This window comes from Mastomys coucha, unplaced genomic scaffold (assembly GCF_008632895.1).
Source record: "Mastomys coucha isolate ucsf_1 unplaced genomic scaffold, UCSF_Mcou_1 pScaffold8, whole genome shotgun sequence".
Lineage (NCBI taxonomy): Eukaryota > Metazoa > Chordata > Mammalia > Rodentia > Muridae > Mastomys > Mastomys coucha.
This window is the reverse complement of record NW_022196914.1, coordinates 5,584,181-5,603,051: the sequence shown is the minus strand read 5'-3', so window position 1 is coordinate 5,603,051 and position 18,871 is coordinate 5,584,181. Positions and strand designations below refer to the sequence as shown.

Below are 18,871 nucleotides of genomic sequence, written 5' to 3'. Positions count from 1 at the left end.
CTTTCTTGCTTCTTCTAGGGTGTAGTTTTGCTCCTTATGTTGATGTTTTCCATCTATTATCATTTGTAAGGCTGGATTTGTGGAAAGTTTTTGTGTAAATTTTGTTTTGTCATAGAATATCTTGTTTTCTCCATCTATGGTAACTGAGAGTTTTGCTGGGTATAGTAGCCTTGGCTGGTATTTGTGTTCTCTTAGGGTCTATATGACATCTGCCCAGGATCTTCTAGCTTTCATAGTCTCTAGTGAGAAGTCTAGTGTAATTCTGGTTTTTGTTGTTGTTGTTGTTGTTGTTGTTTTTTCGAGACAGGGTTTCTCTGTGTAGCCTTGGCTGTCCTGGAACTCACTCTGTAGACCAGGCTGGCCTCGAACTCAGAACTCAGAAATCCGCCTGCCTCTGCCTCCCAAGTGCTGGGACTAAAGGCGTGTGCCATCACCGCCCAGCCTGGTATAATTCTGATAGGCCTTTATATGTTACTTGACATTTTTCCCTTACTGCTTTTAAAATTCTTTCTTTGTTTAGTGAATTTGGTGTTTTGATTATTATGTGACGGGAGGAATTTCTTTTCTGGTCCAGTCTATTTGGAGTTCTGTAGGCTTCTTGTATGTTCATGGGCATCTCTTTCTTTAGGTTAGGGAAGTTTTCTTCTATAATTTTGTTGAAGATATTTACTGGCCCATTACATTGGGAGACTTCACTTTCTTCTATACCTATTATCCTTAGGTTTGGTCTTCTCAGTGCGTCTTGGATTTCCTGGATGTTTTGGGTTAGGAGCTTTTTGCTTTTTGCATTTTCTTTGACTGTTGTATCAATGTTTTCTATGGTATCTTCCGCCCCTGAGATTCTCTTTTCTATCTCTTGTATTCTGTTGGTGATGCTTGCATCTATGACTCTTGATTCTTTCCTAGGTTTTCTATCTCCAGGGTTGTCTCTCTTTCTGATTTCTTTATTTCTATTTCCATTTTTAGATTCTGGATGGTTTTGGTCATTTCCTTCACCTGTTTAATTGTGTTTGCCTGTAGTTCTTTAAGGGATTTTTGTGTTTCCTCTTGAAGGGTTTCTAGCTGTTTACCTGTGTTCTCCTGTATTTCTTTGAGGGTGCTATTTATGTCCTTCTTAAAGTCCTGTATCATCATCATGAGAAGTGATTTTATATCTGAATCTTGTGTTTCCAGTGTGATTGTGTGTCCAGGACTTGGTATGGTGGGTGTATTGGTGTCTGATGATGCCAAGTAACCTTGGTTTGTGTTGCTTATATTCTTACACTTGCTCCACATCATCTGGTTATTTCTAGTGCTACCTGCCCTTGCTAAATCTGACTGGAGCCTGTCCTTCCTGTGATCCTGGTTGTGTCAGAACTCCTCAGAGTCAAGCTGTCTCTGGGATCCTATGATTCTGGGATCCTGTGACCCTGGGATTGTTAGAACACCTGGGAGTGGAGCTTCCTTTGGTTGTTGTGGGACTGGCCGGCAATTTTTCTATATAATCCAATTCCTCATCTTTAAGCAGCACCTTCATCTGTACTTCAACAGTACTGACTGACTATCAGGTCAAGCAAATATTTATTTCTTTTACCTTTTTACTGTTATTGAACAATGTTAATGTCCTTCCATCCTTCCTCCTTTCCCAGCTCAGATTCCACAGTCTTTAAAGATAACTACTCTCCAGTCTCAATTCCTTTACCCTCTCTTGATTCACTGTACTTGTTTGGTTAAACCACTGTTTGATCCAACTTCTTGGTTACTTAGAGTCTATATACATGTTCACTGCAACAGAGACACACCTTTACTGACTATTCTCACCTTACATTATCACCAATTTCAAACAGGCCCTTAGCACCCCTAAAGAACTTACTATAAGTGTCCATTTTCTTCCATGTCCATTTAGTACCTTCTTGAAAAATCTCCTACTCTGCATTTGTCAGTACATTCCCAACAGAGTATAAGCAGTCAGACAAAAACTTATCACCATTGACAGCTACATTTTCTTACACTAATGCTATCTATCTCACCTCCTAAAGTAAGGCTATTCTCCTCACTGTTCACCATCTCCTATTGCATCTCCACTACCCACAAATACTGCTTCAGAGTTCCCTACTGCTTCAATCTTTTTCTTCTCTATGATATGATTCCCCAATTATAAGCTATGTTTCAAACTCCCATCCCCTAACTTACTACAGCTATTATTACCCTTATCTCTGTTCCTTTTTACTTATTTATTCATTTTCTTATTTTTGGTCTCTAAGCATGTCTGATCATATATGTAAACTGTTTATAATTATATTTTATATGTACATATTTTAAAATCATAGGCATAAATATATTGAGGTTTCAACAATTTTTTAAAATAATCATTATGTTGAGAGAAATGCTACCAAATATTATGGAGACAATATTTCATATATTGTTGGTAAATTTGTAGGAATTTCTGTTAATATAATGCTTAGTTTTTAAGGTTTAGCTAATTAATATGGTTTTATACTATCAAGAGTCAAAGCCAGGATACACATTTGTGGTGAGATCGTTAGTGAGGGTGGATACTGCAAACAGCTTCCATAAAAATTATAAAATATATTTTATGTAACCTGATTTATAATCAAATATTTTACTTGTATTTTTGAAATATTATCACAGCTCTTGTATCTATGGCTTAGGAGTATCAGGGAAGAGAGAGCACAAGGACTCTAAAAGCCAGAACACCAGGAAGTGTGTGGTGAAACAGTCTTTCTTAACTTCCTGTATAAACAAGACTGGAACAATGGCAACATTAATGGATATGTTAACTTAGAAGAGGGAAAACTTCATGGGGTCTCGCCCTAGACAAAGAACTACAGGCAAGCAATGACTTCTGGGAGAAAGAGAATTAGAAGTGAAATAATTATTTTAGGGTAAGTTTATCAGATATCTAATATTATCCCATGAAATAAATTAATATACAAGTAAAAGTCAGCATTGTATTGATGAAATATACATTTTCCTTGTAGAAAAATTACTAACTTTGAATAATTTATGTTAAATTACATACCAACAGTAGGATTATAAAAATATTGGATAAATCGATTTTCTGGCTCAGGTGACTGAAAGGTGTGAACAAATTGGTGAGTTGCGCTACTTTCATTTTTTGCTACATCTTCTAGATAGAATGCCTGTTCCAAAAGAATCTGCCATTGCACTTGAGTCCGACGGTGCCTTTGAACTGAATAAATCACCTTGAACACAGAAGAGGAATCAGCTTGTCAGTATGCCTGAACAGTAGGTCAACATTCTGCTAGAGAACAGGGTTTGTTTTTCTTTTGTCTTAATAAAATAGAACGAATGGATTTTCTAAATGTGACCAAGTATGTTAATGTTTTGAAATGACAAATAGTTCCTATTAATAGAACAGGTATAATTTTTATATCCAGTTACTAAGAGTATCCCTATCCGGAAACACGAAGTTAAAACATTTCAACAATAACAAGAATGAGATCAAGAGTTTTAGATATATATTTCACTGGCATGCACACACATTTGGGGAGGTGGGTGCCTGCATGTGTGGCTGTGGGCATGTGGAAACCACAAGTCCCTTTCAGGCTTCTTGTCCCAGGCATTCTCCCCTGTTTTGACACAAGGTCTCTCACTAAGCCTGGCTCTCGAAGATTTGGCTGACCTGCCTGGCCAGAGGCCCTCTTATCTCTGCCTCCCAATCACTAAAACCTCAGGTGCATCCCACTCCACCTGGCTTTATACACAGGTGCAGAAGATTAAGCTCAGTTTCTCAAATGTGAGTTGTAAGCACTTTAACTACCGTGCCAAAAAGCAGAAAATCTTTTATAAAGGGAAACAGCCATAAATGTAATTCACATCCTTTAACTGTATGTAAAACACCTAAAATTAATAATTAAAGTTACCTGTTTATGCAATTTTACCAAACTTTTTTCACTTGGGTAGGTATTACGCTTTTCGTCAAAATCTTCATAATCATCCATATTCCTACCCATCTTTTCCTGATAATCTGTAGGGCACTAAACAAAGAACATTTATGAAATTTTAATGATACAAAAATTTATTTTTATTAAAAGTCTTTCATTCTATAAATTTTAAATTTTCTTCTTTTATTGACATTTCTAACTGGTTAGGTTTTCACTAGCTAACATTTTTAAGAAAATATTTCATATGTATGTTGAGTTTCTTCACACTTCTACTAATATTCTTCTTTACACTCAGATATACTAGCTTGAGACTAGGAAAGTGGAGGGAGCTTACCTACATTAAGTAACAACTATTTGAGAAGATTATTCTAATGATAGGTATCTGATGAAACTCCAATTCCTAAATATTAAAGAAGAATCATGAAAAATATAAATGTTTAAGTTCTAAAGTCATAGTAAGCAAGAGGGATATATAATTAGTGTTGTCATATGACTAGTTACTTATTACATATGTCGAGTTTTGCAAGTTCATTAACCTTCCTAAATAGGCCTCAAAAACAGCAAATATGAGAAAAATCATTGGAAAGTTTACTCCTATGATCATGACTTTAGCTAAAGAAATAGTAGCTAATAATAACCAGTAGAACAGATTTAGAACACAGAAGACAAATTCCATTGGTAACTTGGGTACATGTGATGGTTAGTATATGCTTGACCCAGGGAATGAGCCTACTATTAGGAGGTGCGGCCTTGTTGGAGTTGTGGTCTTGTTGGAGTAGCCATGTCACTATGGGCATGGGTTTTAATACCCTTGTCCTAGTTGCCTGGAAGCCAGTCTTCTCCTAGCAGCCTTTAGATGGAAGATGTAGAACTCTCATCACCTCCTGTACCATGCCTGCCTGAATGATGCCATGATGCTCCTGCCTTGATGATAATGGACTGAACTTCTGAACCTATAAGCCAGCCCCAATTAAATATTATCCTTATAAGAGTTGTCTTGATCATGTTGTCTTTTCACAGCAGTAAAACCCAAACTAAGAAGGTGGTACCAGGGACTGGGGTATTGCTGTGATAAGCCTGACCTGGTTTTTGTTTGAAAGAATGTAGATTTGGGGACTTTGGATTTGGAAAGCAGTGGAATGTTTTATGTGGACCTTAATGGACCATCTTAGTAGAAATATGGAAGACTTTGTTGCCAAGAGTGATTTGAACTGTTCAGACCTAGCCCAAGAAGAACTTCGGTATGTGGCCTTGAGACTGTTTTTGTGGTATTTTGATGAAGAATGTTGCTACTTTTTGCCCTTGTCTGGAGAGTCTACCTGAGGCTAAGGTAAAGAGATTTATGTTAATTGCACTGAAAAAGGAAGTCTCAAAGAAGCCCAGCAGAGACTTTGTTCTTTGGTATTTTGAACATCCATAGCAAGCTTAGAAAGGAAAAATAAAAAATGTATGGTTCAAGTAATAAAGGGGGACTAGGAAGTGAAATGGAGCTGAATCCTGTGTTCAAAGAGATAAAAGAGATTAAGAGAATAGTGATCTCAGGGCAAGATCCCACCCAGCCAAACTTACTGTTTGTACTTGCAGTTGAACAAGGTATAGCTTGGATTTTTTAATCTGGAATGAACTACAATGCAGAAATGAAAGACATGGGCTTTTGAGCTGTATCTTGAGGCATAGAGGCCATGAATAGCTTAGGCCTAGACAAGGTGGTACATGACTTTAATTCCAGGAGACAGAGGCAAGCAGATTTCTGAGTTCAAGGCCAGCCTAGGTCACTGAAAGTTCTATATCCAGGCTTGGTAGACCACACCTTTCTTTAATCCCAACACTCAGAAGGCATGCAGATCTCTGAGTTCAGAGTCAATCTACAATAAAATTCAGTACCACCAAGCTTAGGCAGTGAACAAGTTAGAAAACAGAAAGCTACTGATAATGTAATAAAACAAGGGAGCACTTTCTAGCCCCAGCAAGCAGCAGAACTCCACAGCTTGGCTATGTGGCTCTGGCTATAGAGTCAAGAATAGGAGAGATTAGTGGGACAATTGATGCTGGTTAGCTGGAACTAAGAAATTAGCAGTGATTAAGAAGAAACCAGCATTACTGAGGTGAAATCTTCTGAGAAGTGTTTTCTGAGAGCACAAAGCTGTGTTCCAGAGATAGGAAAGGTTGTACCTCATGCTGCAGCTGTACTTGGTAATGTGTAAGAGTCACCCAGGGATGCTGGTTTTGAAAGCATGAAGAGGTCATGGAGAACAGCTGAGGCTTGGCACTGTGAGAGGCCAGGGAAGGCCATTGATGAAGGTGAAGCCTCAGTTATAGTTGATAGCCCAGGACTAAAGGGGTCATGCAAAGAAGTTTTGACACCATGAAGAGAGTCTATGAGAGGCTATTGGTGAAGCCTAATTGTAGTTGAAGACCCTGGCTTACTGCAGATGCCAGTACCATGGGATGATCACCAAGAACTGCAGCAGCAATGGAGTGGAGTCAACTAAACCCTAGAGTGCTGCAGAGGGTAGAGCTTTAGAAGCAACACAAGCCCTTTGGAGGAGCCTAGAAGATCATGTGTGGATCCCAGACATTGGAACAAGCTGTGAAGCTGAGGTTGACTTGGAGACCTCAAGATGTTAAAGATGCCAGAGTTATGGGATATCTACAGAGGAAAGCTAATAACAGGGAGTGGAACCAGCACAGGAGAAAGAAGTTTGTTGCAGTCAACAAAGATGAAAAAAGATTGGAGATCTGAAGACCACTTTGACATCAGACATGGAGATGCAGAGTTTGGAGTTTGCCCAATTGGTTTCCTGACTTGTTTTGAGGATTACAGTTAAGTGATTGGATGATCCTCAGAAGAGACTTAGAACTCTGGACTTTTAATATTGAGACTGCTATAGATTACAGGGACTTTGGAAGTTGGACTAAATGTACTTTTTATTATACTACGACTAGATATGGCTCCCATAGATTCATGTGTTTGAACAAGCCTATGGGGGCCAGGGAGTGGAATGTAATGGTTTATCTATGCTAGGCCTACGAAGTGGCACTATTAGGAGGTGCGGCCTTGTTGGACTAGGTGTTGCCACTGTGAGCATGGGTTTTAATGCCCTCATCCTAGCTCCCTGGAAGCCAATCTTCTCCTATCGGCCTTCAGATGAAGATGTAGAACTCTCAGCTCCTCCTGAACCACACCTGTCTGGAGATGCCATACTCTGGCCTTTATGATAATTGACTGAACCTTTCAACCTGTAAGCCAGCCCCAATTAAATGTTGTCCTTATAAGAGTTGCCTTGGTCATGGTGTCTGTTCACAGCAGTAAAACCCAAACTAAGACAGTATATAAAAGGGAAATGCACAACTTTTCAAATAATTCTTTTAGAGGCACACAAATATACCTGTAATTCAAGATAGCTACATCAAAATCGTAACAGTATGGCTTATTATTAATGTAATTTATTTTATAAGGTGTAATACGGAACAAGAGATTACATGTGAGAAGATGGTTGCAAGAATTACTGAGACCAAGGACACGTGCTCCATTATGTTCACAGCAGCTTTATTTGTAATAGCAAGAAACTAGAAACAACTCAGATGTTCCTTTCCCAAAGAATGGATATAGAAAATGTGGTTCATTTACATAATGGGATACTACACAGTTATTTAAAAACAAGGACATCATGAATTTTGCAGGCAAATGGATGGAACTAGGAAATATCATCCTGACCCAAAAGGACAGACATGGTATGTACTCACTGATAAGTGGATATTAGCCAAAAAATACAGAATACCCATGATACACCCCACAAACCCAAAGAAATAAACAAGAAGGGAGGCCCAAGTAAGGATGGCCTTAAATCACACTTAGAAGAAGAAACAAAACAGTTAAAAGAGGCATAGGAGGCAGAGGAGGCAGAGGGAGGGAGGAAACTGGGGGTTGGATGGGGGAGGTGCTGGGGGAGGTTGGAGAATGCAAAGGCAGGAGCAGGTTGGGGAAGAGAGAGAGGTCCAGTGGGCCAAGAAAATGAACAGAAATCTACAGCTGCATGGGTGGGGGTAGGGTGGGGTTTCTAGCATGTCCCAGAGACCTGGGAAATAGGAGGCTCCCAGGAGTTAATGCCTAACAATAGGGAAATGAAACCTGAAGAACCCACCTCCTATAGCCAGGCAGGACCCTCAGTGGAAGGATATGGACACCAACCCAGTCACAAAACTTTTGACACAAAATCTGTCCTCTTTAAAAGAAAAGCAGGAATGGAGCAGAAACCTAAGGAAAAGGCCAATGAATAACTAGCCCAACTTGAAACTTATCCCATGGGCAAGCACCAATCCCTGACATTACTAATGATACTCGTTATGTGTATAAACAGGAGCCTAGCATAACTATGAGAGGCTCTACCTAGCAGATGACTGAAACTGAAGCAGAACAAACATAGATGGAGGTTGGGGACACTTATGAAAGAGTTGAGGGAAAGGACTGAAGGCCAAGAAGTAGATGGGAATCTCACAGGAAGACCAACAGAGTCAACAAACCTGGACTCCTGGGAGCTCTCAGAATCTGAGCCAACAACCAAAGAACATACACAGGCTGGAAAGAGGCCCTCCTGCACATATGCAGCAGACAGGCAGCTCAGTCTTCATGGCTGCCCTGTCTGGCCTCAGTGGGAGAGGATGCACCTAATCTGATAGAGACCTGATAGGCCAGGGTAGGAGGGTTATCTGGGGCTGCCGGGGGTTGGGGGGAACCCTCTCAGAGGAGAGGGAGAGTTGGAGGGGAAGGACTCTGAGGGAGGGACCAGGAGGAGGAGCAGCGTTTGAGATGTAAGCAAATTAGTTAATTAAAAACAATTACTGAGACCCTAGCTTATTTTCCTACAGGAGATATGCTTTTGATGATAATACATGATGGTACTATGAATATGTACCTACATCACTATGCCATGGCAATTATTGTAGGGCATTCCAATTATATTCAAATGTTTCACATTTCAAAGTAAAATGCTGCCAATAATTACTTCTAAATTTAGAACAGAAAAAAAATCTATAAATTACTCTTTATTTATGGTAAAGATTTACATGAAAATCCATCTGGAAAACCTTAACCATATATGCTTTAATCACACTTTCCTATGTGAAATATTAACTTACAGTAGTATATAAAAATGTACTTCACAAGAAAGAGAGGAAACAATATAATATCATTACCTTTTTAAGTATTGTGTCAACACATTTTCTCAATGGGTGGTTATACTTGATGCTCTCATTTACTTTACGAACCTCCTATAAAAACAGTAAAATAAAAATATTTAGATTTCTATAAATCAGACATTTTAAATGAGAGTTCACATTAAGGCACAGATTTTAAATTCAGCTCAAATTATTTAGCATTATAAGAAGTCTTTTTCATGGAATAAAATGTATTAAGAACAGTTATAAAATGTATTCAAATAGCTGTATTTGCATTCTCACAGATCTATGGATTTCTAAATTTCTTCCTCCATTGTTTGCTTATTTCATATATCACAACGGATAAGCACTATTTAAGAATTCAAAAGTTTATAATACATGTATGTAATGTAAAGCCCAACCAACTCTTCTTTGAAGAAACGCCATTTTGTGTAAGATTAGGGACTAAACTTCAATTCCAGGAAGAAAATCAGAGTCCGCCTGAGCAAGCATCCTATGGCAACCCACCCCCTTAGCAACAGCCCATCAGGCTACAAAAGCAGGGTCAAGGTCCATATAGATAACTTAAGACATCCTACAGAGAATAGATAACTTAGCCATCCTGTTTGTCAGGTGGTTTGTCCCCCTGTTCAGTTTCTGCAGATTACTTCTAGAAATGCAGTTTTTAAAATATTAACTTGCTGACCTATATGGAAATTTCCCAAGCTTGCTGTAACTATAATAAATACTCTGCACCCCTAGACTCAGGGCTCTCACTCTGACCTGCTGCAACAGGGATGATGAGAGACCTTGCTCTACAGCTTATAATAAAGATCCTTATGTGTTTACATTGGAATTGGCTCCTCAGTGGTCTTTCAAGTACCTGCAACTTGGACATAGCATGTAAAATAAGCACATATAGTTAAAATTAAATTTTCCCACCTGGGCTGTTCCATCCAAGAGCCAAATAACATCTAACAAAAACCTCAACACGGGTATGAGAAGTCCTTTTTTAAGTTGTTGGTCAGGGCTAGCCTACTGTTATTACCTTAAAATCTCTATTTCTAAAGACATTGTACATTTATGACAAAGGGCCCAGAAACCCCTGAGCTAGAACTGATTTGAAAGCCTCATCCTTGAGGACTAGCTTTCATAGTACCAGAAAATGCCATAATAGTTTCCAAAGGAGGGAAGTGACCAACTGTCCAACTCAGCTATGATGCTTGTGAACCATGACAATGGACAGCATGGCATAATAACCCTTTGCCTTTTACCCATAGACAAGTATAGTTCCCACCCTCCTCAAAGAACCTTCTCTTCGCAACGGAAAACCACAATGAATCAAATGCATAGTTCTGGAGCCCAGTCTGAAGTGATACATCTACAACACAATTCTCTCAACTAAGGCTTAGGGATCATTGTGGGGGTTGGGGTCAGAGCAGAAGACTGTAAGAGCCAGAGCATCCCTGCCAGAGGATCAAGGAGTTGAAGTGAGACTGTGCCTCCTAGGCTTGCCACCTACAAGTCTACACCCACAAAGTCTCACTAACATGTCTGCATAAACCTGAGCTGAACAAGGACAACAATAACAGGCATGCTAATGTGGATGGGGAACACCCAAGAGGCCTCCACCCTTCACAAAGAACTTCAAGCAACTAAGGAATGCTGAGAGTGGGCCAAATAAGCCTCTCCAGGGAAGAAAGACTATACCAATCGGTTATCCAATACCTAAATACAAATAACATTATACAGACTGAGCAGCCTGTATTTAGAATGTATATATTTACACTCATATATACAACAGATGTACATAACAACAATTAATAAAAAAAAAAAAAGAAGTCATGCTTTGAAAGAGAGAAAGGAAGAACAAGTGGGAGTGACTGGAAATAAGAAAGGGAAGGAGTGAATGATGTAAAGCTTTATATTTCTAAAAGAAGATTAAATTATTCCACCTTGCTGATCAGAATCAATTATTCCATTATCAATTACTATTATCAATTTACATAGGAAGCAGAAAAGACTTAACTTGTCACAAAGTGCCCACTGCTTCCAAATAACAGAGTATTCTAGAGTACTCACAACTTACTGACTTGTTTACTGAGTCATTCTACCTGTTGGTAGTATGCTGGTTAAAAGACTACCATGTAAAATGAGAAGATCCATATTGACTGTCAATTCCTCTGCATCAAGAATCATCTTAGAAACAAATCTCTGGGCATATCTATGAGAAATTCTCAATGCTGTGTTAACTGAGGTAGGAAGACTCACCCCACAGGCTGCACCATTCCATGGGCTTGCGCTGTAGTGTGCACTCAATGGAGAAAGCCAGCTCCATGAAGCATTTGTCATTCTGCTTGCTGATTGTGGACACAATTTAAACAATGTCTCACATTCCTCTTGCCATGCCTTTCCTGATGCACTATACTCTGACAAAACTGGGAGCCAAAATAAGTCCTTTCTTAAGCATTTTCACAGGTATTTTATCATGCCAACAAGAAAAGTAACTAATAGCGAAATGTAGTAGAAGCAGGATCACTAACATGATAAAGCTGACCATAGCTCTTTGGAACTACGGCCTAGAGAGGACCTGGAATTGCTATAAGCAAAGCTTAATGGACTATTCTGGTGGGAGTTCAGAGACAAGAATACGGAGAGAGACAAAGATGTGTAAGATCAACTCATGCGGTTCAGAGGTGATCAAGGGCACTACCAGGATCTGGGACAGAAGCCATGCTTGCTTCACTCTGGTACTCTGCCTGTCCTGAGAAGCTAGACAAGACTGAATTAAAAAGTAATGGACTACTCTAATTAATTTATTTACTATAAGCACAATATATGTGAACTTAGGCAAGGCTGTGGTTTCATACGTAACTTCCGTTCACATGTGTCTGATCAAATCCATCCCTCATTCACACTAATTCCTCCCTTATGCTTTCCACTTTTTCCTCCCAACTTCATAAGTTTTTGTTTTTAAATCCACTGAGTACTTAGTGCTTCCTGTATGTATAGGGAAATAGGAATATCTCTGGAGTACTGTAACCTTTCAGGGACCATATCTTTGAAGAAAACAGACTCCCCTTATCCCTGTAGCCATGAATTATCAAAATAGCTCCTGGCTATGGGTGGGACTTGATGGCCCCTCTCCCATTCATGCTGGGATTCTGGGATTTGATTTTTTACATGTAATCACAGCTGCTGGGAATCCATGTGGACTATTTCTTTGATGGTGGAAATTTCAAGACAGCATAGCATTCAAGTTATGTCATGCTATTGCTCACTATTTTTATTCAGTTGTTCTACAGTGAGAGATTAAAAAGATACTGATTGGGTTCAGTGAAGAAAAGCATGCACACTATAAAGTTAGAGGAACCAGGAAGTGGTGGTCCATTACTTTTTAATCCCAGCACTTGGGAGGCAGAGGCATGTGGATTTCTGAGTTCGAGGCCAGCCTGTACTACAGAGTGAGTTCCAGGACAGCCAGGGCTATACAGAGAAACCCTGTCTCAAAAAACCAAAATAAATAAATAAATAAAGTTAGAGGAACTAGGAAAGAAAATCTGAAAACAAGAATAACTCCACTGAAGATTCTGTGAAAATGCAAAATCACTTGAAAAGACAGTCAGAATTATGAATGCCACTAAAGGGGTTTCCTACTCCAGAAGAACAGTCTACGCAGACAGAAACCATAGCAGCTATGATCCAGGAGGGCTGGGTTTCATCTTGACAGGGCAGCAGAAGGTGGCTGTTCCATCCATGTGGTAAAAGTTTTCTAGGCACGAAGGATGAAAGAGTGAGAGGGCCCTAGGGGCTTGTGCATAGCTTCCAGAAGGCTACTGAGGACAGGCAGTCTGCAGCCGCGTCAGATTCCCTGGAAGAAGGCCCTACAGGGCCACCTGTATGAAACAGTGAAGGTGAAGGCTAAGTTAAAATGGAAACTCAAGGATGTTGTGCTGGGACCATGGGAGGTCTACCAAGGAAACCACTGGTATATACCAGACAAATCCAAGAGTCTAAGTGTGTTACAAGTGGCAGAACTGGAGGAGAGAGGTTACACAAGCTCTTTGGGGCCCAGCTAATTCTATCATGAAACCCAGATACCTGACACAGAATACAAGATTTAGTATTTTCCTGCTGGATTATGGTCATGCTCTAATATAAACTTTCCTTACTGTGCCCCTATTCTTTCCTTTTGGGGTGTGACTGTTTAGTCTCCACTATCATATATTAGAAGTATATACTTCTTTTAGGCTGTATAGGGACTCATATTTAAGAAATTGCTCAAGACTCAGATAAGACTCTGAACTTACCATTTTGAACAATGCTGGAACTGTTAAAGACTATATATGTATATATTTATTTTATACATATTAAATATTCATATTTAAATATAAAAACTGTATTTAAAGTTAAGACAGTACATTTTGCATTATGAGATGACATGAGCTGATGGGGATAAGGAATAAAAGGTTATGGCTTAAAAGTGATGTCTGGAATCACGTTGACAATAGGTAGACTTGTGATGGGCAGACACAGATTGGTTGTCAACCTGACAAGATCTGGAATGACTTTGGAGACAGATCTGTGAGAATGACCTTGAAGACAGATCTGTGAGCAAGTCTGTGAAATATTTTCCCCATTAGGTTAATTAAGGTGTGAAGATCCATACCAACTTCATCTGAATAAATAGGAGAATGTAAGCTGAGCAACAATATTTCTTGCTTTGCTTCCCAACAGTAGGCCTGGCCCCATAACACTCCTTTTACCATGCCTTCCTTGCCATGATTGACTATCCCTTCAAATTGTAAGCCCAAATAATCTCATCTTTCTGTAAGCTGTATTGTCAATTATTTTATCACATCAATGAAAACAGTAACCAATGCAACAAAGTACTGTCAGTCAACTTCATTGACAAAGATCTGGTGATAAGTGTTTTAATAAATATTAAAAGGCATAGAGAGGTAGAGGAAAAAGGCCAGTGGGTAAAATAATGCCATATAAACACGAAGATCTCAGTTCATATCTCCAGAACCCAGACAAAAAGTTAGGGATAGAGATGCTCTCTGGGAAGTGGAGAGAGAGGGACCCCTGAAGCTCACTGGCGAGCCAGGCTAGAGAAAGCCTGTGCTTCAGGTTCAGAGAGAGACCCTATCTCAAAAAACAAAGGTTGATATCAATCAACAAAAAAATATGCAATACTCACCTTGGGCACTCAGATGTGTACACATATGCACAAACATCATTACCAAGTAAACCACACAGAGGAAAAGGAGGGAAGGAAAAAGGGTGGGTTAGGAACAGAGTCTTTGAAATTATTATTTCCTAGGAATCACAATATCCTATAATATTTGTGAATTAAAATGGTAGAGTCACTGTTCTATAAGCAGCAGGAGGAAGAGGAAGAGGAGGAAGAGGAAGAGGAGGAAGAGGAGGAGAAAGAAGAGAAGGAAAAGGCCATACATGCTACAATCTTCAAATAAAGAGAACAAAAGGAATTTAAAATGAACATTTTAGTGTTAGAGAATAGCTATAAGTGACAGAGAATGAAAAGCAGAGAAACCATTTGATATACTAAGAAAATAATGAAAAAGTGAATATACCAGAGCCACTTTAATATGTGAAGCTCTCTTATTAGCAAACAGAAAAAAATGAGAATTCAAAATAGAACTGGACTATAAATATGTAAAAGAATATTCAAACTTCCAGAAAATTGCAAATTCCAAATGAGTTTTTCATAAAATTATAAAACATTTATATTATGTAATAAAGCAAAATTGTAACAAAACCAACATCATATACAGCAAAAAGTGATCTATGTGGAGATTAACTTTCCGGTAAGCATGAAAATCTAGTATATGCCCACTCTGAAAAATTGATACCAGTAACACTGTTCCTGTAAGAGACTCAGCTTATTGAGGAAAACAGACAATTAAACAAATAAGATATAGAAATGCTATAAAAGCAAAGCACAGGACATTCTGAATGACTACAGTTTAGTTTAGGAGTCTTTGAGATGAACTGATCATTTAAGTGAAACAAAACAAAATGAGTAAGATTCAGTCAACTAAAGGGAAAACAAGAATATTCCAAAGAGGGACAAGGACAGTGAGTACAAGTCTCAAGACAGAAATGAACACGCTGTATTAGAGAAAAAACAGCATGACGACAGAAAAAAAATGACAATAAACGCCTGGCTAGCATGTGATCTGAGAAACATACCCCAAACCTCCCAGAAATCTAACTAGCAATTAATTCTGAGCTATGTTCATTCTAAATACATAACTGTCAAGATTAGATTTGGCTTTCATTGTTAGATTTTTTTTACTTACTTTATTTTATTTTTAATTTTTGAGACAGATTTCCCTATATAGCTCCAGCTGGATTTGAATTTGCTACATAACTCAAGCTGGCTTGAATTCACCTCCCTCATTGACCTGGGATTATAAGCATTATGTGCGAAGATGTCCAGATCACACTTGTATTTTCAAAAGGTCACTCAGCATGCTATTACATTGTATTTTTCCATTTATAAGTTTCCTTAAAGTCTATAATTGGTAAACATTTATTTACATCAAAAATTAACTATATAATCTGACCATATATTTAAAATACATGTTTTTCTTGAAATTATTTAGCTACATTAAATAAAAGCATGAACTGAAACAGTTAACTTTTCATATTAGCTATATATCTGTTATAAATTCAAGGTTTACTCAACAGGTAATTTTTAAAGTTTGGGAGGATCTAAAATATTAGCTTGTTTAGGAGGCCAATGCTTTATCTACTAAACTGGTATTTGATTAGAATCTTTTAGTTATCAACATTCTAGCAATTCTTCAAATCCCTAGTCAAATTTTATTTTTCTGATCTCTATCCAGATTTGTGAAGCCTCTCCATATTAAGGCTCCAAGTATACTTTTATCTTACACTATAAGGGAATGTTTGGTCCTCTATTCTAGACAGTTAATATAGTCATGAGCATTCTGCTATCTATGTAGGACAGCTACTTTTTTAAAACATCCATTAAAAAAGAATGCTGTCAGTTAGACATGGTGGTACGAGCCTGTTATCTTACACTGATATAGGGAAATAGCAAGATCGTGTCTCAAATGAAAACAGAGAGAGAGAGAGGAGGGGGGAGGAAGAGAAAAAAAGGGAGGGCAGGAGGCAGGAATGGAAGGGGAAAAGTGGGGGAAAGAATAGGAAGGAATAAGGAGGTGAGAAAAAGGGAATGAAAGGGAGGTGGGGGGGGAAGGATGCCTTCTTTTTTATATGTGACTTTTTCTCATAAAAATATGTTTAAATCCTACCACTTTCTTGTTTTTGTTTTTGTTTTTCAGACAGAGTTTCTCAGTAAAGCCCTGGCTGTCCTGGAACTCACTCTATATACCAGGCTAGCCTCGAACTCAGAAATCCGCTTGCCTCTGCCTCCCAAGTGCTGGAATTAAAGGCGTGCACCACCACCGACTGGCCAAATTCTACCACTTTCAACATATAAATAGTATACTGAAATAACACACAAGGCACAAATGCCAGGTTTTAATTTTCATGTCTTGTTCTAAAAGGTTCCTATCTAATAACAGAATATCTCTCTATTTCATTCAGACACTCTGTTCATCTGAGCTGGCCTGGTGAGGTAAGCATGTAATCCCACAGCTACTCAGGTGGCTGAGGCAGCTGGATCACAAATAGAGAGCGAGTTCATGGTCTAGGCACCTTCAAGAGACCTCTCACTATCTTAGATAGAAAGAAGAAAAACAGAAAGATAGACAGACAGACAGACAGACAAAAAGTAATGAAGAGGCTGGGGATATAGTACATGGTATGTAACCAACAGGTGTATGTGATATACTCACTTCAATCCCAGTACTGTAAGAAAGCAAACAAAAGACCCCAAAACAATGCATTTGATATGCATTTGTTGAAGAAACAGTAAATCAACTGGCAAAATCTGAATTCTTCAAATCTACAACAACTTAATTTAATGTCAACTTTGGGGCAGAACACTAACAAATAAAAACTACTTTCTTTCATCAAATGCAAATGTTTTATCAAGTATAAATCTTCAAAACTTATTTTTTTCAGAAGTTTCAAATGATATATCTACCAAATAAATATAAAAATTTTCATTATGATTCTCAGAAGATACAAAATTTGATGCTTTGTTCTAAGATTTTTAGCCTCTAGATCTAAGAGGCAATGCAGCTGCTTAACCACCCAGTTTGTGGACTTGTATTATAGCAGTCCCTTCTTGCTAATGGAAAGGCTTCCTGAGGAACATTGTTTCTCAAGATCTGAAAATGAAGCCAGGCGGTGATGGCGCAAGCCTTTAATCCCAGCACTTGGGAGGCAGCAGGTGGATTTCTGAGTTCAAGGCCAGTCTGGTCTACAGAGTGAGTTCCAGGACAGCCAGGGCTACACAAAGAAACCCCGTCTCGAAAAACCAAAAAAAAAAAAAAGATCTGAAAATGTAGTAAGCTGGGAACAAAAGTTTCAGAGAAAGAAAAGACAAAAGAATAATAGTTAAGAATTAGGGGGTCATCAAATTAAAGCAAATCCAGTATACTATCACCTGTTCTCAGACTGAAATACAAGCTTGCTCTCATTCACTTATTAGAGTCTAGAGTTGCCTTCAGAACACAATCGCCAAGCATGCACGACAGAGACCACACAGCAACAAAGCCTCAAACATTTACCATCTGGATCTTCATATTTTAAAAAGGGTCATGGCTGCTGTTAAAGTGTGAACTTAAACTAAATTCCCTTGCTCTCCTTATTAGCTTTGTGTACATAACAAGTTATTTAAACTCCCAATACCGCATTTTCTTCATTATAAAATGGGAATTAAAAAAATCTCTTTTGTGCCGGGCAGAGTTCCAGGAGAGCCAGGGCTACATACAGAAACCTTGTCTTAAAATAAATGAATAAATAAATAAATAAATAAAAATCTTTTATAAAGTTGGAAGAATTAAATAAACTAAAGTCTTAAGAAATACGTTTGAACTGTGCAAGTCTACTTATATACATTTTTTGAGATCTCCAACATGTTAATAAAACTCACAAGGGGCCAGCACAACATAGAAATGTTGAACAACATTCCATTGATAGCCTATTTTAGCATTTACTATCATAAAATAGACATCTACCACAAAAATTAAAATGGAGTAAAACTCACTGACAGAACATGGCATATTTGCAGTCAAGAGAACAGTCAACATGGGCAGAGTTATAAATCAGAACTGCTTTTTTAGGATTAAACTTGCTTACCTCCATTACATCCTCCAAATTCTCTTCTGCATCTGCTTTCTCTGTCATCAGTTTGGCTGCCTTAAAGTAAGTCTTCATAAGAAGATAACCCCTTTTGGCTCCATTCCAGTATGACCGAGGAATTTCCACCAAGCCATACCCCAATAATAACACAAGGAGAAACAGACCCCATGTGTTGGCAGCAGCTATCCCAATAGTCTGAAGTTGGTTCCTAAAAAATAGAAAATATAAAGATAGCTGATATAAATATGGTTTTATATAAAAATATAAGACTAATTAGTAAGTAAAATTTCAGAAAACTGTCATAGAGGAAAAGTAGGATTTTATATGAAGAAATTTCACCTCTTTCCAGCCACAGCAGATAATCTAATATGTTTGAATGAAAAGACAAAGTGTGACTGTAAAATCAGACTTCAATATGGGAAACATTGTCTCTATTACAGTTAAAATTAGAATATAGGATAATTCATAGAAAACACTCATATATATTTCCTTCACAGAAAACATTTTTCACTAGGTGCTTCCTTACTCAAGATTAA

At 38.2% G+C, this 18,871-nt stretch overlaps 1 protein-coding gene across 3 annotated transcripts in view; it reads right to left on the bottom strand.

The window, feature by feature from the left end:
• Positions 1-18,871, bottom strand: part of Lmbrd2 (LMBR1 domain containing 2) — a 65,519-nt gene that overhangs the window by 30,740 nt on the left and 15,908 nt on the right. For all 3 annotated transcript variants that reach the window (XM_031360536.1, XM_031360538.1, XM_031360537.1), the window contains exons 6-9: positions 18,333-18,543; positions 9,105-9,179; positions 3,888-4,001; positions 3,023-3,206 (exon numbers count right to left, since the gene is read on the bottom strand). In XM_031360536.1, the coding sequence (XP_031216396.1) occupies positions 3,023-3,206; positions 3,888-4,001; positions 9,105-9,179; positions 18,333-18,543 (584 nt within the window). The remainder of the gene's footprint in view (positions 1-3,022; positions 3,207-3,887; positions 4,002-9,104; positions 9,180-18,332; positions 18,544-18,871) is intronic.